Raw genomic sequence first — 24,470 nt, forward strand, 5'->3', positions numbered from 1 at the left:
AACAAATGCCTACTAAAAATACTGTTAGCACGGTCAGTGAACCATATATCATAAAAAGCCCTTTCATGTTACAAGACAGAATATCCTAACCCCCCCCCCCCCCCCTCCCTTCTACTGAAACTAAATGATTATATATCAAAGATCTCTGGGATAAGTGGCGGCCCCGTACCGTGGCATACACAGATGGATGTTCCACATCTCAGCTGACATGGCAATCTTGTTCCAGAACCCTCACTCAGTGCGTCTACTTAAACTCTTGTGCTCGGTTCTGTGACAAGACATGTGTGCTCATAAACAGCAGCTGCATTGTCGTGTTGTGTCCAGGTGCTAGTGCCTGACCACAGAGAATAACAAAGAGCATTGTTGTTTGGCCGTGTCTGTGGTGTTCAGGCTAAATGCCAGGAAAAGAACAGAACACAAAAACATATGCAGGTTTTGTGTGAAAGTACAATGTGGCACAAAATCAAGCGTGTTTATATAGTAACATGTGCAAAAGACAATGTGGCCTACAACGTGTACAATTAGGCTAATATAGGGAAAACGAGACCGGGCCATACTGGAAACACATGACAATCAAGTACACAAAATCCAAAAGTAGGTGCTCCAAAAAGTGCAACCCAGTGATGGTGGTTGGTGACAAGAGTGAACAACTGTGCACTAGTGTTATTTACAAGAGCAATAGAGCACCATAGCGACCTCCGGTGAGATCCTAGCAGCTGCCGCAGCCCAAAGTCCACCCACTCCCTCACCTCACCTCCTACCAAAACTCCCGCACTATCTCAGCTTCTCAACTTCATCTTCAGTTGAAATTTTGGAAAATATTTACTTTTATTGAAATATGTAGCGAACCTTCAGTGATTTGCGGTTTCTTGCCACCAGCCTGTATGAGAAATGAAATTTCAATTCCAAAAATGTATTTTTACTCTGCTGGAGAAGAAAAGTCAATTGCAAATGAACAGACCACATTTGACAGAGACTTGTTGAGCCCTTTTTGGGGCATGTTTGGCCTCTGTGACACCGGTGCTACCTAGCTGCATTTTTGCTGATTGGCGATTGGGATATCAATTGTTAGTGTGGTGAGCCCTGCTCATATTATGGGCACTGCTTATAAGGTGGGCCCTCTGAGAATCATCTGTCATTCCTTATAGCCAGTTTAGCGTACAATTCTGACTTCTACAAATTGGCCTTAGCCAAGGATACACGCTCCATCGTTCAAAAGTCCACCTCCAAGCCAAGGATACAGCACGCTCCATCGTTCAAATGTCCACCTCCAAGCCAAGGATACACGCTCCATCGTTCAAATGTCCACCTCCAAGCCAAGGATACACGCTCCATCGTTCAAATGTCCACCTCCAAGCCAAGGATACACGCTCCATCGTTCAAATGTCCACCTCAAAAGCTAGCAGTAGCCTTTGCTTAAGACCAGGCCCTCACTGAATGTACAGAAGCTGTTCTGTCTGTCTTCAAACAAAGCTCTCTGTACGGTTAGTCCTGGATTGAGGTGGTCGATGGATAACTGGATGGTGGCGCGAGTGGCGCTCCATTACCTTGACCCCTCAGCCGCATTTGATCCTGCTTCCCATGATAGCTTGCTGACTCAATTACACCAGATTGGTATCCGTGGCTGCATCCAGACCTGCAGAGCAAAGCAGCCCCCAGGGTTCCTCTCTCAGCCCTATGCTGGGTAGTATAAATCTATCCTCCTATGGCCCTCTTGATTGGGTCAGATGGTTTCTCCTTTATGACATACGCGGACGATACAAACTCATCCTCCGACTGGACGGTCCACCCATCTACACCAAGTACAAGTTTCAAAAAATGCCTCTCTTACGCTGTATTTTAGATGAGCCACAGTTTTAAAAAATGAATCTGACACGATAGAATTGCTTGTTACAGGCAGTGCGACAGAAGCCTGGTCATGCACCCGGTGGCCCCAAGAACTGGGCACGATGGGCTCCGCACGAAATGCATTGGGATGTGTGAAATTGAACATACCTTAATTCATTCATGTGGATTACATTTGTTGATACTTGCTTCAAAAAGAGTTCTTCTCATCTACATGTACAAATAAATATGGATAACTGGAGCTTTATCCTCAACATGAACTATTGATTACTTTATGTTTATTGAATCAGACCTTTTGGTCCTTACAACGTTGTGCTCAGGGGTGTTCTCTCCCTAGGCGGGGGAGCCTTCTCTCAGCCACTCCCCAAACTCCTCATTCTTGTGTTGAGCGTCTGGGTGACTGCCTGGAAAATCTTTTACCTTGAATCTGCAAGTTCACAAGCTTACCCGTTTCTGCTTCTTTCTAACAACACTGAAAGCTTTTAGGCCTCTCGACTTGCACAAACTTGTCTTCTTATCCACTGTTTTGTCGAGACTAAATTATTGCAGCGACCTGAACGAAGAAACAAATCCACAGACTACAACTGATTCAGAACTCGGCTATGCGTATAGGTTTGGGCTGCACAGAAGGGCGCTCCTTTCCCCAATCAGACTCCAAAGACACTGACTCTCTATTGAGCAAAGGGTTTTGTTTAAATACCTCTATCTTGATAATCATCCATCTTGTACTACAGGCCCTCGCTATTTTCTGACCAACTTGTCTCTTTATCAACTCAGCAGATCGCTGCCTTATCCTCTTCTGCCGGGTTGAAGGCGCCACCATATAAGCATGAGCGAGCCGGGGCTACGATCTTAGCAGCCAAACACTGGAAGCACTCTTTCCTCATTGCAGACAAAACACTGACAACTTTTGCTTCAGAAAGTTTCATAAGAGGCATCTATTTTCATCACAGCAGAGTTCAGTGGCTTGACTCCGGTCCATCTCAGTTTAGGGCCAGGATGCCAATAGGGCAGCTGTTTATACTTTACAAATGTCTTTATCAATAACAATAAGGCACATGGTCAAAATTGGCATGGGTGTCATCTTCAAAAAAGCCTATTTTAAAAAGAGAAACTGCAAGTTCCAGAATGCAACAAGCTGTATTGTAAACATAAAGGCTTGACTGGCAGGAGGTGTGACACATGCATGGATTGCTCTTGGCATGTATGGAGGATACCAGCTTATGTGTCATGACTAAATGCTGACGGACAGGCAGCGCCAAACTTCATACCTATGTTCACGTTCTTGTACAAGTAACTCGTACTTAATCTGACTAATTATGGGCCTAGTTGTGTTAAGAATTTAAAAAAATGTTTTATCAAAGTACAAAACATTGCAGTTCACAGGTCAAAATGATTAAGTACAAAGAAAAAAAAAATATTTTTTATTGCTTTGGTCTGGGGATGAGGAACATCTTTCCGCTGGAATCCTTGTTTGTAAATAATTCATATTGTGTGAGGTGGGATCAAGCGTTCTATGGCAAGACCATAAAATGGCAGTGTAAATGCTGTTTCGTGTATATTTTTCCCCACTTTTTAGGTCGAGTTATTTATAACTCGAAACCTATTGGGGCTAAACTAAGAGCTAAACTAGGCTCTCAAAAAATGCGGATTTCCAGAAATGCATGTGTCCCAAGCACACGCTTCTATCCGCCTGCCTGCCTCGCATCACCACATCAAAGCCAGCCATCTGTTGCTTCCCCTGAAGCTTCCCTCAGCGTGCGCTCGGCCTCAGGCATTTCTCCTCCCCTAATTATTCACTGCCCAATGCCGGCGGTACTTTCACTTTCACGGCCGCCTGGCTGTGTCTGGCATTTCTCCTCCCCCCTCCCAGTGTATTAAACTTGTTTCATGAGCAGCGTTTCATTGTGTATAGTTTGTGAGGCGCATATTTACTTTTAAATGACCTCAGGACGTCATGCCTTTTCAGCAACAACCGATGTGTAGCAGATTTTCTCAATTTAACTGTTACCTGAACACACTGGTTTAAGGAGTAAACACTAAGTAGCTTTGCACACTAAAACATCCTCTCAGAAGCCATGTTTATCCTCTTGTCATGGCAAACCAGACGCTCTTCTGCGACAATGGCATTTCCACTGGACTCTGCTCTAAATGAACAATGACTTTTTTATGGCAACAATTCCTACGTTTCTACACGAGAGTTAAATAAAACTCATAAACATAAAACATAAGCAGATATGCTCTTTTAGTGGAGACATTGTAAGGGCAAAGCACCTTTCACCTCCTTCTTTCCATCTATGCATAGATAACTTCAAGGCTATGATTGGGCCACACCTTACAATGTCTCTCAATCCAACCAGACTGCAGGTTTCATTTGTACAGTGTGGATTAATATCCGGGATGCTTTCCTGAAAACACAGCAATTTAGTTTGTATTATTTATAGTTGTTGGGAGTATAGGCAATGTCAAGAAATAAAATGTTTCCAGTTTGTAGAATAAAAGTTAGCTGTAGCAAAAGTAGTTCTTAAACTGGCTAACTGGAAGTCTGCAAAATTACTTTCATTTTGTACAGAGTTACGGATTTGGCACAGTTCTCACATGATACACATTGGATTTGCAAATTTCAATAAACAATTCGCTATTCGTTGTAATGGGTCAAAAGTTCAGAAACACTGCACAAATAGTACAATCTGCAGCTCTAAATGTAGAAAAGTCAATTGGTCAAATGACCGATTTTGTTAGCACCGTGCAAGCTTAAAACGGCGAGATTATGTTAATACACTAAGAGATAGACCGAGGAATTTTTTTTTTATTTGTAGCATTTCCTTCATCCTGAAATTATTCTCTGGTAAGTGTTGCAGAGGTTAGCAGACGAGAATAATATAGTGAGTGGGGACAAATAAGACGAGGCCTACTGGGTGCAAGGTGCATGCAAGTGGTCTTGGTAACAAGGAAGGGTTGTTTCAGGAGCGCACTTGTTTTAAAGGGGAGGAAACTGCACAGTCTGCCTTTGAAACCTATCCCCTCTTTTCCAAGAGAGCATGTTATTATTAGAGCCCAGAGGAATTTTAATCTGTTTATATTGCTTCTTAACATCAAAACATTTTCACCAAAGAAATTTCTGCTTGTCATTAAACGCTACCTCCCCTTGTATGCGGGTCACCAATTCACACGGTTACTTTCTAGTTCTGTTGCCGTTATTTTTGAAAGGCCTCTGCGAAAAGGCAAACTGCTATTGCTGTTTATATTAGGAGTGTCGGTGACGTTTCCTTGGTTTGAAGGGCTGACTCCAGGACTATGAAATGATAGCCCATCAAGCTAAACAGGCGACACGCTTCTTCACAGGGAGATTGTGGCGCATAAACCAAGACTACTGATTCAGAAGCGGTTGTCAATTGCTCCCTCGAAAGAGTGGGACTACATCTGTTCACGGAAAAAGCTAAACGCAGCAGAAAATTCCAGACATGGTTTGTGGCCTTTGATAGTTTCTTTTTTAAAGGCATTCCATCTCGGAGCAGCACAGTAAGGATGTTTCTGCAATTGGCTAGCTTCTGTGACTGATTCCGGCTGGCAGGGAGAGGTGTGGCACAGTGGCCAGAGCGGCCGACTCTGGAGCACAGGGCTCACATTCAATTGCCGGCGGCAGCTCAGCCCAATACCATGAGACTCTGGGCAATAGCACGAGCTCGCGTAATCTTCCCAACGGCCCCCAGCGCCTTGAGACCCTTAACCCCTTCCCTGCTCATGACGAGCTCAGCTCGTCATGAGGCACGGTTGAGCTGTGCTTATGACGAGCTGAGCTCGTCATGAACAATGAGGAATTCAAGTAATCAGCACAGGAGGAAAATGCCTCTAGCAGCCAAGGTGTTAAGGGTGATTAGTTTGTGTTTTACAAATACTGGGCTCCGGCCTGTGCTTGAAGTCACATACTTGATATAGATTCCCTTGTGAACGACAACCAATCCTTTCTCGCGAGATCTGGAAAACTGCCTGCAATGTGAAAGAAAATGGACATGAACAGTGTAGTTGTTGTTTTTAGAAACCATATACTACCTTCCCTTTATTACCTATTACTCTAATAATGGAGATTCTGTCTCGTGCTCCATTTCTTTGGCTTCTTACCGACTTCTTGGAGAGCAGTTTCCCCTTTTGATTAGGAAAACTGTACAGCGCATGTTGCCTCACACAAAAATTACGTACACTGTTTAGTGTTACCCATTTACTCATTCTCAGAATATCACATTGCAGGGAACTGGCAAGTCACCTGTCACTTCACAAAGCTGCAAGTCAGTTCTTTTTTTTTTAGGGTTGTAGTCGGGAGAGGCTGACATGGCTCGAGAGCGGTAGTCACTACCTGCAGTCCGAATTCAGTCTGATGGTGGAATGTATATGGCAGCTGATAGGAGTGCATTACAACGAGAAGTCACTTCAGACTTCAGCTTGCATGACCCTCACGCACCATGTACAAGGGTTGCCTAGCTGTAACATGCAAAGCTGCTGTGTGATTCCAAGTGGGGATTGAAGCCAGGCCTGGACAGGTCCAACTCTACACTATTGACATTCGTAGTAACTCTGTTCATCGCTGTGTGGAGGATCTTCGCTCTGTGCACTACAGGGGATCTCTGCATTTGGTTAGGGAGCAGGCACTCATCTCCAGTGTTTGTAGGTCCTTATAGTATCACATTGGCCTGCCCGAGCCACCTGCCTCTGAGAGCTTCAATTGTAAGGGCTCCCCCGCCCCCTGCTTCACACTTTTCACGGCCGCCAGGCCGTGTCTCGCATTTCTTCTCCCCCCTCCCCACAGCAATGCCAAGAGCTTGTTACATTCCTTGTTGACAGCTGGCTCTGGACCTCTGACCCCATATTGAGTTGAATGATAAGGAGAGGAGAGACACTACATCCCCCACTGTCCTGCCGTTATGCAAAGAGCGGTCACTAAATTGTATTTTCCAGTCCAGTGCATCACTTCACCGCTGCATCTAGTTTTAAAGGGTTTGCTTGTCTTTTAAGCGTCGCAAATAAAAATGCATCTGGTCCACTCAAGTTTCCAGTTGGAGGTCACAAGGTTGGAAATAATTTTAAAATGGGAGTTAAAATGCGAGCCATATATTCCTCTGCAGCACAGACAGCTTTCTTTGTGGCTCCTCTCACATCACCTCCTGCGCTCTGAAGCTAAAACATTGTGTTTCTCATGCCAGACTACTTTTGCGCATAATGTTTGCTTGTCTTATGCTCACATCACGCATCACAAATGAAGAGCCATTTTAAGGCACTACATCCCCCACTACATCCATCCATCCATCCATCCATCCATCCATCCATCCCCTCCACTCCATCCATCCTTCCCCCCACTCCATCCATCCTTCCCCCCACTCCATCCATCCTCCCCCCACTCCATCCATCCTTCCCCCCACTCCATCCATCCATCTATCCCACTCCATCCATCCCACTCCATCCATCCACCCTCACTCCATCCATCCATCATCCATCCATCCATCCATCCATCCATCCATCCATCCATCCATCCATCCATCCCCCCACTCAATCCATCCATCCCCCCACTGCATCCATCCCACTCCATCCATCCATCCCCCCACTCCATCCATCCACCCCCCACTCCATCCATCCCACTCCATCCATCCATCCCCCAACTCCATCCATCCCACTCCATCCCACTCCATCCATCCATCCATCCATCCATCCATCCATCCATCCATCCCCCCACTCCATCCATCCATCCACCCCCCCACTCCATCCATCCACCCCCCACTCCATCCATCCATCCATCCATACATCCATCCATCCATCCATCCCCTCCACTCAATCCATCCACCCCCCCACTCCATCCATCCATCCCCCCACTCCATCCATCCTCCCCCCACTCCATCCATCCTTCCCCCCACTCCATCCATCCTTCCCCCCACTCCATCCATCCATCTATCCCACTCCATCCATCCCACTCCATCCATCCACCCTCACTCCATCCATCCATCATCCATCCATCCATCCATCCATCCATCCATCCATCCATCCATCCCCCCACTCAATCCATCCATCCCCCCACTGCATCCATCCCACTCCATCCATCCATCCCCCCACTCCATCCATCCACCCCCCACTCCATCCATCCCACTCCATCCATCCATCCCCCAACTCCATCCATCCCACTCCATCCCACTCCATCCATCCATCCATCCATCCATCCATCCATCCCCCCACTCCATCCATCCATCCACCCCCCCACTCCATCCATCCACCCCCCACTCCATCCATCCATCCATCCATACATCCATCCATCCATCCATCCATCCATCCATCCATCCATCCATCTCATTCCATCCATCCCACTCCATCCATCCATCCACCCCAATCCATCCATCCCCCCCACTCCAACCACCCCCACTCCATCCATCCATCTCCATCCATCCCCCCACTGCATCCATCCATCCATCCATCCCCCACTCCATCCATCCATCCCCCACTCCATCCATCCATCCACCCCACTCCATCCATCCCCCCACTCCATCCATCCCCCACTCCATCCATCCCCAAATCCATCCATCCATCTCACTCCATCCATCCCCCCACTTCATCCATCCATTCCCCCACTCCATCCATCCATCCCCCCACTCCATCCATCCATCCATCCCCCCACTCCAACCATCCATCCCCCCACTCCCTCCATCCATTCCCCCACTCATCCATCCACCCATCCATCGCCTCCATCCATCCATCCCCCCACTGCATCCATCCCCCCACTCCATCCATCCATCCATCCACCCATCCCCTCACTCCATCCATCCATCCATCCATCCATCCATCCATCCCCCCCACTCCATTCATCCATCCCACTCCATCCATCCATCCCCCCACTCCATCCATCCATCCCCCCCGCTCCATCCATCCATCCATCCCCCCACTCCATCCATCCATCCCCCTACTCCATCCATCCATCCCCCCACTCCATCCATCCATCCCACCCCACTCCATCCATCCATCCCCCCACTCCATCCATCCATCCCCGCACTCCATCCATCCATTCCCCCGACTCCCTCCATCCCTCCCCGCCCCACACTCCATCTCTCTCCCGCCCCACACTCCATCCCTCGCCCACACTCCATCCCTCGCCCACACTCCATCCCTCGCCCACACTCCATCCCTCGCCCACACACCATCCCTTGCCCTGCCTCTATCTCTCGCCCTCCCTCTATCTTTCGCCCTCCCTCTATCTATCTATCGCCCTCACTATCCATCGCATCTCCACAGCATCACTTAGGGGCACCACAACATCACTATGCGCTACTACAGCATCACTGAACGCCACAGCATCACTCGTCGCCACCACATCACTCAGCGCCACCACAGCATCAATCTGTGCAACCATTCAACAACAACTGATTCAAATATGTTCTCTCAATGTTTCAAACTTTATTACAAATGTCACCAAAAAATGTTAATATTTCACTTCTGTTCTTGGATTTTCGTCACAACAAAATACACTGAACATAATCTTCACAAAAGTTATTTACAAAACTTTAAGCTATTGCCATTATAAATTACAATAACTTTTATTTAAGTGTTAATTACTGAAAAAAAATTAAAAGCCATTGTTATTTGTAATATCAATGCATGTAAGTCACCTAAATACAACACTTATTGCATTACAAATGGTATAGGTGTCACATTTGCGAAAGTTATAACTATTGGCATTGTAAATGACAAAGCTATTAATTTCGCTTTTTTCAAAAAACAAAACATAAATAACAACTTTGTCATTTACAATACCAATAGCTCAAACTTTCCTAATGCGAGACCTATTGCATTGCAAATGCTTGTTACTCAATCGATTTACATTCTGGTGGCTGCTTGTGTGTCTCAGTCTACCTCTGACTTTTCTCGTTATAAGGTGAGCTGTGGCCGAGTGACGGAGTGTGTGTTGCCGGCTGGGAAACCTTGGCCAATGGCGGGTTTCGGTTAAGATACGTGATCTTGGTGACACGGATATCCATCTGAGTAAGGTAGCAGGTATGCAGTTGATATGCAACCCTCAGGTCTAACTAAACATAAGTGGAATTTTAAAAGCGCTGGAGTATAGCAACGAAACATGTTGGCGATATAGTCTCACATGAAAGTTGGTTCAATGTGGGGCGTTTTAATTTGGAGCGCTCACAACCCAGAATAAAAACAGGAGTGGTCAGTGAGTTCTGCAATTTTAATGTGTGAGATGCACTTTTTCTTTGTCTCACAGGGGTTATGGTGATGAGGTACACTTGAAATAGCGATTGTAATTCTTTATTCGCTGGGGCACGGAATCAAGCTTGATTTATCTGTTCAGGAGGAAAAGGATTAGTACATGTTGTGTGTCCTTTCCCTCCACGTGTCCGTTTTTGTCTTTTTCTTTCCACTTTTATGAGAGTGAGCAACCGATGATGATAAGTGGGTACACTGGCATCTGCTAGCCAGATAACCCCATTGGTGGTTCTACCGTGAGGTGCTCACTCTCTTTCTTCACAATTTTTTGTGTTTTGGTGATGGTATCATGGTATTTTTTACCTTACCTTGTTTGTACTGCGACAAAAAGTGACACTTGCGCAGGAACTAAAGAGCCTTGATTTAGAAGGGTAGGGGTAGTGATAAGGTTATAAACACACCCTTTGAGTACCTGCAGCCTAACTAAATAATAGAAGTGTTTGGTGGGACAGGCCTTCTTTGTTTTTATTCATTATAAGACAAACAAAAAAATGGCCTCAAAAGTACCAAGATGCAAATAACATACTAAACCTCTTTAATTTAAACATGCAGGTGAAGTCAGGCATTTAAGAGGGTAAAGAAAGAATTGCTGAATGTGGGTGAGTTGATAGGTATGCAAGAAGGATAACCATTTTAGAAAATAGACTTGGGTTAGTGACCTTGCATACGTATTTCAGGAGTATGACCATAATTTAAGATAATCTATAGATCATATTATTAGACATGTGGTGGTAATGGCTGAACTTTTTTAAACTACGTGGACAATGACTGATTTGTTTAAATCGTGGTAAAGTATCACTCAAAGTGTCACACATTAGCACACTGAAAACAGAGGATAGCTCACACGTAATTAAGCAACCTGAAGACCTGCTCTGAGTGCTCTCATAAATGTTAAAAGTCATTATACAGTCCTATACTAAAATAATGGTTTTCCCTTTTAGTTGTGTTAAATATATAATTATAAGTTATTTATCTATAAACTGCCTCAACCATATTTAATGAAATTGTAAACAAACCAAACTTTAACACTGCTTAGATGGTAATAGTGTCAATAAAGTGCTACAATTTTGAATTGTAGCGCCTCATAGCTCAGTCCTAAGTAGAGCCAAGTGGTCGCCACTTCCAAGATGGCCGTTGTAGAACGCCACTAAAACGTGCCTGGCTTTGTCGTCGGCCATGTTGAGATCAGGCCTGTTTTTCCGGGGTCTGACGTCTGCGCCATGGCTCGCGTGAGCTGTGAGGGACGCCTGCGCAGTACCTTTACTCCAGCAGTACGCCTGCGCGGTAGCTTCTGTGGCTCGTGTTTTGTGGACTGCGCCTGCGCAGAGAGAGCACCGGGGCAAGCATGGATGACGAGGAGGAAACCTACCGGCTCTGGAAGATCCGCAAGACGGTCATGCAGGTGCGAGGGAGGATGAGGGAGGATGAGGGAGGATGGGGGAGGAGCCGGAGGGAGACCCCAGGAACCACCCCTGGCCATCCCCAGCCTTTACCACAACCCCTCCACCAGTACCCCAGCCTGTACCACAGATCCGCCAACCTGTGCCCACCTAAACCAGCACCACAGCCACTCATTCTGTCATCCACCACCTGTACACCTGTTTTACAGGTGGTGGGTTCAGGACGAGGGGCTGTGGTACAGGTGTTGGTGGACACAGGGTGGAGGTGTTGTGGGTATGGCGGTAGCTGGGAATAAGGCACCTAGGAGGTGGTTGGCACAGGATGAGGGGATGTAGCCCAGGATGAGGGGCTGTGGCACAGGATGAGGGGCTATGGCACAGGTGGTGGTGGGCACTGAATGGAGGGGTTGTCGGTACAGGGGGAGGTGGGCACAGGATGAAAGTATTGTGGTACAGTTGATGGTTGGCCTAGGCTGGGAATAAGGGGCCCAGAAGGTGATGGCACAGGGTGGGGAGGCTGTGGTACAGGAGTTGGTGGGCACAGGATAGAGAGGTTGTGTCTGAGGGGTACAGCACCACCTCCATCCTGTGCCTACCATCATCTGTACCTTTTAATCCCAGCCTGTACCACCATTCCTCAATTCTTTGCCACATACCCTCTCCCTGTGCCCACCACCAGCTGCACCCCTTATCCCCAGCCTGTACCCCAGCCATTCCGTCCTGTGCCCACCACCAGCTGCACTGCTTATCCCCAGTCTGTGCCACAACTCCTCCATCCTGTGCCCACCATCACCTGTGCCCCTTATCCCCAGCTTGCACCACAGCTTCTCCATCCTGTGTCCACCAATTACCCCTTACCCTCAGCCAGTACCACAACCCCATCATACTGTGCCTGCCACCACCTGCACCTCTTGTCTTCACCCTGTACATCACTACCTGAACCACATGCATATAGTAGCCGCAGTATCTTCAGCTTTGGCCTCCCCATATTTTTAAACCCGCCAGATTGTCTGTGCTCCCAAAACCCCATCCTTTGCCCACCAACACTTTTCATCCACACAAACTAGAGGATATGCCTCCCACATCACAAGCCTGTACCCACTTCCAGCGTTTGCCCCTGTATCCTTATACTGTGCCCTCAACACGCTTGTCTGTGACTCCCATAGACAGTGTGACAACCATAGACCACGTGACCAGCAACCTGCGTCTATGCCACTATATCCTAAACAGTACTACCCCGACAATTGTAGGTGATCCGCTACTATAGACTGCCTTCCAAACATATAGACTTCCTACATTCATCTGTGTTCTTATAGCTCAGGTAATACAAGACTGTACCCCAACAACCGCCAAGTTTGAGCCCACGCCTCGCAGCATCACCACACTACATACCTGTTTCTTATTTTTAGAACCTCCCATAGCACAGTTTACTGGAATTATAGGTCCACATGTATCTTGACGTACCTGTTTGACTATGCTCCCGCTTGCTATGTAAAGCGCTCTGATATCTGCAAAGATCTTGTTCGCGCTATATAAAACTTTCTAAATAAATAAATAAATAAATAAATAAACATTAGGAATAGCGCTTTCCCTAATTGGGATTTTCTGAGAATCACAATTAAGTAATTGCTATTCCTAATGTATGAAACTAATAAAGTTTCATTTAGCGATTCCTAGTGGGTTGCAAATTGACCTACCTCATTATTATTAATGAGGTGGGTCGCAATTTGCGCCCACCTAGAAATCGCTAAAATCACCTTAGGGACACCTTCCCATTTGCGAATGGGTTACCACTAACACGAAGTTAGGTAAAATGCGAATGTTTTACGACCGCATTCACCATCACAAAACATTCATACATACCGCTGTAATTGGGTATTTGGAAGGGACGCCCTAAACACCACCCCTTCCAAATACCGAATCGCAAACCCATTTTGCAATTTGGTAACAGGTTACTGAATCGCACAATAGGGTTTGATTTATAGGAAAAGCCTTTTTTGCTTTCGCACACAGGCTAATTCTGCGAATCGGCCTCTTTGCGAACGCAAAATAGTTTCATACATGTGGCCCGTGGGGAAGTAAAGGAGCATAGTAGGTGACAGTACAGACTAATTTATGTCAAAGAAGAAATACGTGCGTATTTGGTTGTAAGAGAAGGCTAACTACGTGTTACATTCTTTGGATTTTTCTCCCCTTTTTTAATGTAGTTGGAATAAAGAGTTCCCGATGCTGTTGAAAATACAATGGGTTCTTTAAAATGTGACATTTAAAATTTTTCCTTTAAAAGCTTATCACCGCCGATTTTTTTATTTTATTTATTAGCATGGAAGCTGAGAAACCTTATCAACACTGCTGCTTCTACCTATTAATATAGTTAGTGCAAAATATTTACACTGTTAACCAAATCTACAAGTGCCCACTTTTAGTAATAAACTGCGCACTTATATAATCTGATACTCCTTTGTAATTTTTAGTTGAAATCTGAAACGTATGTGGAAGACTCATATATACGCAAATATTGTGGTAGAATTATGTAATTCTAGAATGCACCCGGGTGCTCCCAAAAGCTCAACCACAGCCTCACACCTAAAGCGTGTGTGGATCTCATGCTGCATCCCATTACCTAACTTATGCACACAGAGACACCATCTCTGCTGCCAGCCACGACCTTCCTTCAAACTATACTCTTTGGTCCCCACAGCTCTGCCATGATCGTGGTTATTTGGTGACCCAGGACGAGTTGGATCAGACCCTGGATGAGTTTAAGGGTCAGTTTGGGGATAAACCCAGTGAAGGGCGCCCCAGACGAACTGACCTCACAGTGCTGGTGGCCCACAATGACGACCCAACAGACCAGATGTTTGTCTTTTTCCCAGGTAAGACCCTTTATACATTCTTCATTGTCCCAAAATTGTTGTCTGGTGAATCTCTTCGTGGTTCATTGTATTGTGGAAAATATCACACTCCTTCAAAGACGAACTTCAAACCATGGCAAACAGGATATAAAGTTCACTTGTTCTTAGACTTTCATTAGCATTCCGTAGAATAGTTAAAAAAGTTGGTATAAGAAGTGGTCACACAAAACACATTATATTTACTGTACTTGTGACTAGTTCTGGTGGTGTTCTGATGGATGCCTCCTGCGTGTTGGTGGCCAAGAGAAATTGGTGTTTTAAAGATTCTTGCCCAAAGTGGTGATGGTAGAAGTATCTTTGGAATTGTTCTCATCCTATGTACCAATGGTTGCAAAGTGCGGTTTTGGTCACTGTTGTAACAATTCTCCGCCAGTGTTGCAGTGGACAGCTTCCGCTGTGTACTTGCAGTGGCAGTACCACCGTGTTGGGATGGTTTCTTTAATTTTTGGTTTTTATTGCAGAATCTAAATTTGCCTAGCTTATGTAACGGTAAGTTTCAATTCTATTAAGGACACGGAGGCGAGGATTATGCTATATCTTCCTTCGCTTTATTAACATAAAACTCCACAGCAGCTTAGGAAAATATGTAAACAGTGAACAAAAAAATGCTTTAAGTCCCAAAGCATTTGAAGGAACGTTTTAACAGTCCAAAACCACAACTCCCAAGAGTCTCTTGTGTATTGCTAGTCCACAGTCCTTCTATTATGTCCATCACAACTAGAAAGCCAGCCCTCTCTTCCTCTTCCTCCTCTTTCTTCGCGCAGATCACGCATTCACCTCATTGATCCTGCTTAGCACCCTCGTTGCCTGTCGAAAAAAGGGACAGCGTAAGCGAGGTGGCATAGGAATGCAATAATAAGGCAAAGGAGTACTCAACGACTGGCACAGTACAGAAACCGTATAAAGGAAAACGCTTTACTTACTGCCATACGGGTGGGTAGAGAGACCACTGTGTATCCTGGGTGGGATAATCCTCGCCTCCGTGTCCTTAATAGAATTGAAACTTACAGTTACATAAGCTAGGCAAATTTCGATTCTATGTCAGGACCGGAGGCTTCAGATTATGCTAGTTCAAAGCTTACTTACGACCAACTGGGCCAAATCCACCACGGGTTTAAAATAGAACCTCTTAAAGGTGGAATCCGAGGACCAATCCGCAGCTCGCATTAGATCCTCCAAGCGAGCACCCACAGAGAACGCCTTAGAGGCCATGGCCCCTCTGGCAGAGTGTGCTCCAAAAAGATTTGTATTGATGCCTGCTTCTTGCATGACCCAACGCACCCACCTCGCAATAGTGGGTGAGGACACAGCTTTGTGTGGCTTTCGCAAGGCAATTAACAATTGACGCTCGCCCGGGGGGCGCAATTCCAAAGTTAAATCCTCATATGCTTTGAGGCATTGCACAACACACAACTTAGGAGTGTCTAGAAAAGCTGGATAGGAAATGGATCGTGACGACGTTTTAGTGCGTCGACCCACGGTAAAAGTAACCCCATCCGGGGAAAAGATGCGTGCCGATATATCCAGAGCACGCACGTCAGACACACGTCTACAAGAAACTAAACATAACAGCATGGCCAACTTTGCCGAGAGCTCCTTAAGAGACAGATAGGAGTTGGCCGGCCATGAAAGGAACAAGTTCAGGACCAAATTGACGTCCCAAAGGACGGAATACCTGGGCTCAGGAGGCAATGCGAGTCGAATAGCCCGCAGAAGCCGACAAACAAAGGGGTGCTCACCTACCGGAGAGCCATCGATGTCGTCATGGCCTGCCGTAATTGCCGACCGAATTGCATTAATTGTTCTGTAGGCCAGGCCCTTGTCGGCTAGGTCCGCCAGGAAATTTAGCACGGGAACGAGGCCCGCGACCAAAGGGATCAAAATTCCTTCGTAGACACCAACGCATCCACTTAAGCCAAGCGGATCTGTAGCGCTTCGTCGTACTATCGGCCCATGCTTTGCAGAGCAGGTGCTCAGCCGACCCCGAAAGGCCTGGGAGCGACCAGCGTCTCCTGAGAGCCTCCATGCCATGAGGCGGAGCGAGCCCCGCGTGATGAGAGGATGCGGTTCCTGATCCGGATTCCTTAGGAGCAGAGGAACAGGGGGAGTAGGATTGGAAAATCCCAAGAAAGTTCCATAAGAACCGGAAACCATACTTGAGACCTCCAGAGCGGTGTAACCAACACCAGCTCCGCTCCTTGGCGGCGTACTTGGGCCGCAGTCCGCACTACCATGGAGAACGGGGGGAACGCAAACGGTCTTTCCCGACTCCAGTCCTGCAGAAAGGCATCCGTGGCCTCCGCCAGAGGGTCCGGCCTCCAACTGAAAAAACGCGGCAGTTGGTGGTCCAGACGGGACGCAAACAGGTCCACCGAGAAGGGACCCAGAGGCCTTGTAACCACCGGAAGACTTCCGGATCCAGTTTCCACTGGCTGGCATCCCTGAGGTATCTGGAGTGCCAATCCGCTACTTGATTGGCCTGACCCGGCAGGTACTCCGCCGTCACAGCAATGTGGCGCGACAGGCAGTAGTCCCAGAAGTCCTTCGCCAAATCCGCCAGAGCACGGGAACGAGGACCCCCTAGATGGTTCACATAACGAACCGCTGAAACATTGTCCATTCTCAGTAGAACACAGGCCTTGACCGAATCCTTGGTCCAGCAACGGACTGCGAAGGAGCCCGCCAGGAGCTCCAAACAGTTGATATGTAACCGTTGTTCGTCTGAAGACCAGGCGCCGCCGGTGGAGAAATCCCCGCACCGAGCACCCTAGCCCGACCTGCTGGCATCGGACTCTATGACTAGATCTGGGGCTGACCCGAAGATCGCCCGACCATTCCACGCCTCCATGTGAGACAGCCACCAAGACATTTCCTCTTTCACCTCTTCCGTGAGAGGAACCCACTGATCGTAGCTCATCCCTCTCCGGAGGTGAGTGCCCTGTAATGTAGTGGCCCCGGAAAAATCACTTGGATGGAGGACGACAGAAGTCCTACCACCTTGGCGATATGCCGCAAAGACGTGCGATCCTTGGTGATCGTCTGTCGAAGCAGGTGTCGGATCTTCGCGATCTTCCGGGCCGGAAGGCTTAGAACCGCCTCCACCGAATCCACCACGAAACCCAGGAAGGTAATTTTCTGAGTGGGAATCAAAACCGACTTTGAGCCGTTGATAACGAACCCCAGTTTCTGAAGAAGTTGCACGGCTTGTTGCAGCTGCCCAGCCAAGATCACTGGACACTGTCCCATAAGGAGGATGTCGTCCAAGTATACCAACATCCGCACCCCTTGACCCCTGAGGAACTCTACCACCGGATGTAGCACCTTTGTGAAGCACCAGGGGGCCGATGAAAGACCGAACGGCAGCGCGGTGAACTCGAACACCCTGCTGTTCCATAAAAACTGAAGGAAACGACGATGCGGCGGGTGGATAGGAACGACCAGATAGGCGTCCTTGAGATCCAGCCTCACCATCCAATCCCGAGGAAGGAGCACATCTCGAAGGAGGTGGATACCCTCCATCTTGAAGTGTCGATAGATCAACCACCCGTTGAATTCTTTGAGATTGATCACCGGTCTCTTGCCCCATCTGTCTTGTCCACTAGGAAGACATTGCTGAGAAAACCGTTGGGGTGGCGCGTTGATGGACGGATGGCCCCTTTGCGAAGCAGTTCCGAGACCTCTCCGTCTATCAAACGCGCGTCGGACTCTGAAAACACCATCGGACGTGGGAACACTGCCTGAGTGGGTTGGTCGTAGAACTCTATGTGGAACCCACGTATGGTTTGCAAGACCCAAGCGTCGGCAGTGAGCAACTCCCACTCCCCGTAAAAGGTTACCAACCTCCCTCCTATCGGAACTTGATCTAAACAAAGTACACTCACCGGAGGTATTTCCTTGTCCGGAATTCTTCCTGAATCCTCTGCCGCCGAAACGTTGCCCTCTGGTGGGGTAGAAATTATTAAAGTTTGCAGAGGTCTGGTACTGGCCTCTGCCGGAGCCCTGCCCTCTATTATTGGCCTGCGCGACCGGCCCCTCCGGAGAAACGCTGGTGAAAAACGCGTTTGATGCTGGACTGTGCCTTGTCCAGCGATGTAAAAGTGGACACAAACTTGCCCAGCTCTCTGATAAAGGGCTCGCCGAAGAGACCTCCCTGGGCTACCGCGCCCGCCTCCGACGAGGCCAGATCCCCCAGCTTAGGGTCCAATTTAATCAACAAGGAACGCCTGCGTTCGGTGGATAAGGCGCAATTGGCATTACCCAGGAACACGATAACCCGTTGTGCCCAATTTGAAAGCACCTCCGGGGAAATGACTGTGCCATTCGCCTTCGCCTCCTCTGCCATGTCGAGGATCTTCGTGGCAGGCCCAACGGCATCCAGCAGTTTATCCTGACAGGATCGCCAGGACCGATCAATACCCTTCCGGGGATCCTTCATGAATTTTGCCAAGAAGGTGGCCATCTTCGCATCCAACTCGGGGGTCATAGCCACCTTCCCTTCTAAAGTCGGTCGAGGACACTCCCCTCGCAGACAACCTCTGGCCTCCTTCTCCAGCGGCTTGCGCAGTCGACCAGCCACGAACTTTGCCACCGTCTCACCCGGTGTCCAAGCTGCGGATCGCGGGTGGACAATCTCGTCCGGGTCCAACATGCCCGATTCATCCCGCGGAAGCTCCTTGGCTGAGCTCGATGGGCGCCAAGAGAGTACCGACTCCCCGTCGTCATCAGTGTCCGGTGAATCGTACACTGGGGAAGCGGGGGCCGTTGACACGTCCCCAGTAGCATCAGGGTTCGCCAGGGGAGCAGGGGGCGCAGCCGTTGCCTTCGCCAAAAAGGCGTCACGGAGACGCTCAAAGGCGCCCCTGTCCACCCCCTGTGCCTCCGAGGATGGGCCTTCTCTGCAGGGTTTCTTCGGTGCGGGCGGCAACCCGCTCGACGTCCCCGGGGGGTCGGCAGCCGCCCCCAAATGCGCGGACGCTAGCTTCGCGCATTCTTCCACAATGCGTGCGGAGAGGCGGTCTTCCATGGGCCCCACCACCTCCGTCACACAGCGGTAAATGGAGCTATCCACCGCTTGGTAGAACTCATCGTCCTGTAGGTATGAATAGGGCTCCTCTTCATACTCCCCTTCCATTATGAACTCACAGAAACAACCCTACAGGCACCCAAGAGGGTGTTAATCGAGAGGTCACTCGAGTATGGGCAGACAAAACTGACTGTGATCACTTTGTGGGCCAACAGGCGTGGCAGGTAGGGCTGCACCGACCCCCCCCAGCGCGCGGACTCTCCTCACCGGGACCGAGTCTTGCTACCCCTCAAGCGCGCTAAGCCACACACAACAATGGAGGTGCACAAAAGGCGCCCGAAGGCGTTTCACGCGGTCTACGCCGCAATACAGACCCCAGCGGGGCGTCAGAAACAAGGGATTACAGACCCGGTAAACCAGGTGTCAGAGGGGTAAGCGAGGGCAGGCTCCGGCGCAGGCAGGCTCCTCAGCGCGGCCCCCGTAACTGAGGAGGCGCGCCGAAGAGCTGGCGAGACGCGCGGGCGCCCCCTGGCGGCTTTCTCAGTCACCGCACACAAATGGGAAAAAGAAAAAGTTGCGTAGGAACTGGTAGAACGTTCCCGCAACCGGGGACTCTGCAATGGAAAAGCAAACCATGTAACGAGCCCCCAACAATCGTAAATACAATACAACCAGTAAATATCACATAAAAGGAAACATGAAAAGCACTTATCTGGCTGCGGGAGCAGCGAAGAAAGAGGGGCAAGAGGAAGAGAGGAAGAGAGGGCTGGCTTTCTAGTTGTGATGGACATAATAGAAGGACTGTGGACTAGCAATACACAAGAGACTCTTGGGAGTTGTGGTTTTGGACTGTTAAAACGTTCCTTCAAATGCTTTGGGACTTAAAGCATTTTTTTGTTCACTGTTTACATATTTTCCTAAGCTGCTGTGGAGTTTTATGTTAATAAAGCGAAGGAAGATATAGCATAATCTGAAGCCTCCGGTCCTGACATAGAATTAGAAACCATTGCATACAATTGCTCAACCAGTACACTCATGGTGTCCCCCCGCATCAATCGATAGAGCGTAGATCATACACAGCCATTCAGCCCGCATCCCGGAGGCCGGGCGGCACAGCGTCCCAGTTAGTAGCAAGACATCATGGTGAGCGTCCCTGAGGGACAATGGTCGAAATCTCTTTACGTATCTGCATTTTACCCCCCCAACCCCTAACCTATCCCCAACATCAGCCATCCTAGTTGTTACATCCTGCTTTCATTTCTTCTTTGTCCTTCCTTAGTGTTTCTCATTTCTATCTCTGCATGTCTCTATGATGTCATCTGTGTTCCAATAGTATTTGCTTGAAAGCTGGAACAGTTACATCTGGAGGCTGAGCTGAAGTCCATCTGCTCCTGGTGGGGTCTTTCCTATCATTATACAATCTTATTCTATTTATCTACTGAAATAAGTGGATTTCAAGGCAAGAGATTGTGGTAGGAATCTTCTTTAATTTCAGATGAAGAAACACCCACAGGGAAAAGCCGCTGCTCGACTCCAGGACTCCGGGCAACTGACTAGCGTTGCCCAGAGCGCTAGAACCGAACGGAGCCACAGAACATCAACAACAAGAAGCAATCCCTCGTGCTGCACCCAGCACGAGGGAAGGCATATACTACAACTTCTCCCTCCTCACAACATTTCAAAGCAAGGAAAGAAAAGAAAGCAAATACATGTGAGCTGAGACATCAAAAACATTTTGAACTGAAACAAGAAAATAAGTTTCAACTTAAAACATAATCATTAAACCTGACAGGTAACCTCCTACATGGATCAGATGGAGCAGAAGCTTGATGAGCAGAAGCTTGATGTGAAACCTCCCCACCGATCTCTGAATGAATGGAAGAAGGAGAGGGAGACAACAATGAAGCGGAGGGACTTGAAGAAGAAGGAGAGGAATCAGTTAATGACGCAGATGCAGCTGACAAAGAACAGGATGAAGATGAGTCAGAAGAACAAGGAGGATCTAACCAAAAAGACCAGTCACACTGATCAAATTGTTCTTTGGTCAAACTTAAAAAGGAGCGAGCCTGTGAGTCGGACAAATGAACTAAAGCTCTCTTGTTCCACCATCCTCTGCTGCCAAGTAAAGCAGAAGCCCTACTGACAGCAGTTACCTGAACTGGGGTAGAGAATTTAGAGAGCCCTTTAGCAACTTTTCTTGGATTTTTGATGAGAACCCAATCTCCAACTTTTAAAACAATAGAAATGAAACATTTACCTGAATCATGCCTGGACTTCATAAGAGACTGTTTCTGAGAAACCTTTTCAGAAAGAGAAACATCAGAAGGTCGAAGGGACTGAACGCTTTTCTCGGATAACCATGTGGGACACAATTTGGTGTGAACACTCCTATTTCTTAACAAAGAAAAGGGAGAAATGCCAGTTGTACAATGGGGAGAAATGTTGTATGACCAAAACTTCTCTTCAACAAAATTCCTTACATCATTGTGGGAGGAAATGGCAGTTTGAACGGCATCTTTGAGCAGTCTATTGGCCCGCTCAACTAAACCGTTTGAAGTGGGCGAATAAAGAGCAACTTTGAAATGAACAACATCATGCTCCATTAAAAATGAGTTAAATTTTTCGGATACGAAATGGGAACCGTTATCGGTAACTACAACAGAAGGACAACCTTCAATGATGAACAAATTCCGCAAAAATTTGATGGCATTAGCGGAGGAGGGAGAGTCACAAAACATGTGGTACAACCATTTTGAATGATAATCAATCAGAAGAATGACATATTTCATGTCATGGGGAAGGACATCAAAAGGGCCAGAAAAATCCAAGCCAACCTTTTCCCAAGGTTTAAGTGGAAAAGGAACAGGATGGAGGGGCGTACTAATGAGTTTCCATTTCTTATCCGAGAGCAAACATTCATTGCAGGAATCAATGTAAAACTTTACCTGGGACTCAATAGAAGGCCACCAATAATGGGATTTGATGAGTTGAGATGTTTTTGTTATGCCTAGATGCCCTTGATGTGCAAATGTAATGATATCGGGTCTGACATCAGAAGGCGGAGAATAGAAAATTGTCTAATGAGCTAAAAGCCTTCTCCATGATTTCTTCTGAACTCTCTCTCGTTGACAATTTAATTATGAGACATGATGTTTTTGTTCCGCCTTCTGATGTCAGACCCGATATCATTAAATTTGCACATCAAGGGCATCTAGGCATCTAAGAAATGGAAACTCATTAGTACACCCCTCCATCCTGTTCCTTTTCCACTTAAACCTTGGGAAAAGGTTGGCTTGGATTTTTCTGGCCCTTTTGATGTCCTTCCCCATGACATGAAATATGTCATTCTTCTGATTGATTATCATTCAAAATGGTTGTACCACATGTTTTGTGACTCTCCCTCCTCCGCTAATGCCATCAAATTTTTGCGGAATTTGTTCATCTTTGAAGGTTGTCCTTCTGTTGTAGTTACCGATAATGGTTCCCATTTCGTATCCGAAAAATTTAACTCATTTTTAATGGAGCATGATGTTGTTCATTTCAAAGTTGCTCTTTATTCGCCCACTTCAAACGGTTTAGTTGAGCGGGCCAATAGACTGCTCAAAGATGCCGTTCAAACTGCCATTTCCTCCCACAATGATGTAAGGAATTTTGTTGAAGAGAAGTTTTGGTCATACAACATTTCTCCCCATTGTACAACTGGCATTTCTCCCTTTTCTTTGTTAAGAAATAGGAGTGTTCACACCAAATTGTGTCCCACATGGTTATCCGAGAAAAGCGTTCAGTCCCTTCGACCTTCTGATGTTTCTCTTTCTGAAAAGGTTTCTCAGAAACAGTCTCTTATGAAGTCCAGGCATGATTCAGGTAAATGTTTCACTTCTATTGTTTTAAAAGTTGGAGATTGGGTTCTCATCAAAAATCCAAGAAAAGTTGCTAAAGGGCTCTCTAAATTCTCTACCCCAGTTCAGGTAACTGCTGTCAGTAGGGCTTCTGCTTTACTTGGCAGCAGAGGATGGTGGAACAAGAGAGCTTTAGTTCATTTGTCCGACTCACAGGCTCGCTCCTTTTTAAGTTTGACCAAAGAACAATTTGATCAGTGTGACTGGTCTTTTTGGTTAGATCCTCCTTGTTCTTCTGACTCATCTTCATCCTGTTCTTTGTCAGATGCATCTGCGTCATTAACTGATTCCTCTCCTTCTTCTTCAAGTCCCTCCGCTTCATTGTTGTCTCCCTCTCCTTCTTCCATTCATTCAGAGATCGGTGGGGAGGTTTCACATCAAGCTTCTGCTCATCAAGCTTCTGCTCCATCTGTTCGATGTAGGAGGTTACCTGTCAGGTTTAATGATTATGTTTTAAGTTGAAACTTATTTTCTTGTTTCAGTTCAAAATGTTTTTGATGTCTCAGCTCACATGTATTTGCTTTCTTTTCTTTCCTTGCTTTGAAATGTTGTGAGGAGGGAGAGGTTGTAGTATATGCCTTCCCTCGTGCTGGGTGCAGCACGAGGGATTGCTTCTTGTTGTTGATGTTCTGTGGCCCCGCTCGACTTAACCATGTGGGACACAATTTGGTGTGAACACTCCTATTTCTTAACAAAGAAAAGGGAGAAATGCCAGTTGTACAATGGGGAGAAATGTTGTATGACCAAAACTTCTCTTCAACAAAATTCCTCACATCATTGTGGGAGGAAATGGCAGTTTGAACGGCATCTTTGAGCAGTCTATTGGCCCGCTCAACTAAACCGTTTGAATTGGGCGAATAAAGAGCAACTTTGAAATGAACAACATCATGCTCCATTAAAAATGAGTTACATTTTTCGGATACGAAATGGGAACTATTATCGGTAACTACAACAGAAGGACAACCTTCAATGATGAACAAATTCCGCAAAAATTTGATGGCATTAGCGGAGGAGGGAGAGTCACAAAACATGTGGTACAACCATTTTGAATGATAATCAATCAGAAGAATGACATACTTCATGTCATGGGGAAGGACATCAAAAGGGCCAGAAAAATCCAAGCCAACCTTTTCCCAAG

At 47.1% G+C, this 24,470-nt stretch overlaps 1 protein-coding gene across 1 annotated transcript in view; it reads left to right on the forward strand.

Moving 5' to 3' along the window:
- Positions 1-11,326: 11,326 nt before the first annotated feature.
- Positions 11,327-24,470, forward strand: part of POLR2E (RNA polymerase II, I and III subunit E) — a 58,089-nt gene continuing 44,945 nt past the window's right edge. The window contains exons 1-2 of the mRNA XM_086946712.1: positions 11,327-11,497; positions 14,197-14,371. Coding sequence (XP_086802838.1) covers positions 11,441-11,497; positions 14,197-14,371 — 232 coding nt within the window. The 5' untranslated portion in view covers positions 11,327-11,440. The remainder of the gene's footprint in view (positions 11,498-14,196; positions 14,372-24,470) is intronic.

This window comes from Lissotriton vulgaris, chromosome 12 (genome assembly GCF_964263255.1).
Source record: "Lissotriton vulgaris chromosome 12, aLisVul1.2, whole genome shotgun sequence".
Classification (NCBI taxonomy): Eukaryota; Metazoa; Chordata; class Amphibia; order Caudata; family Salamandridae; genus Lissotriton; species Lissotriton vulgaris.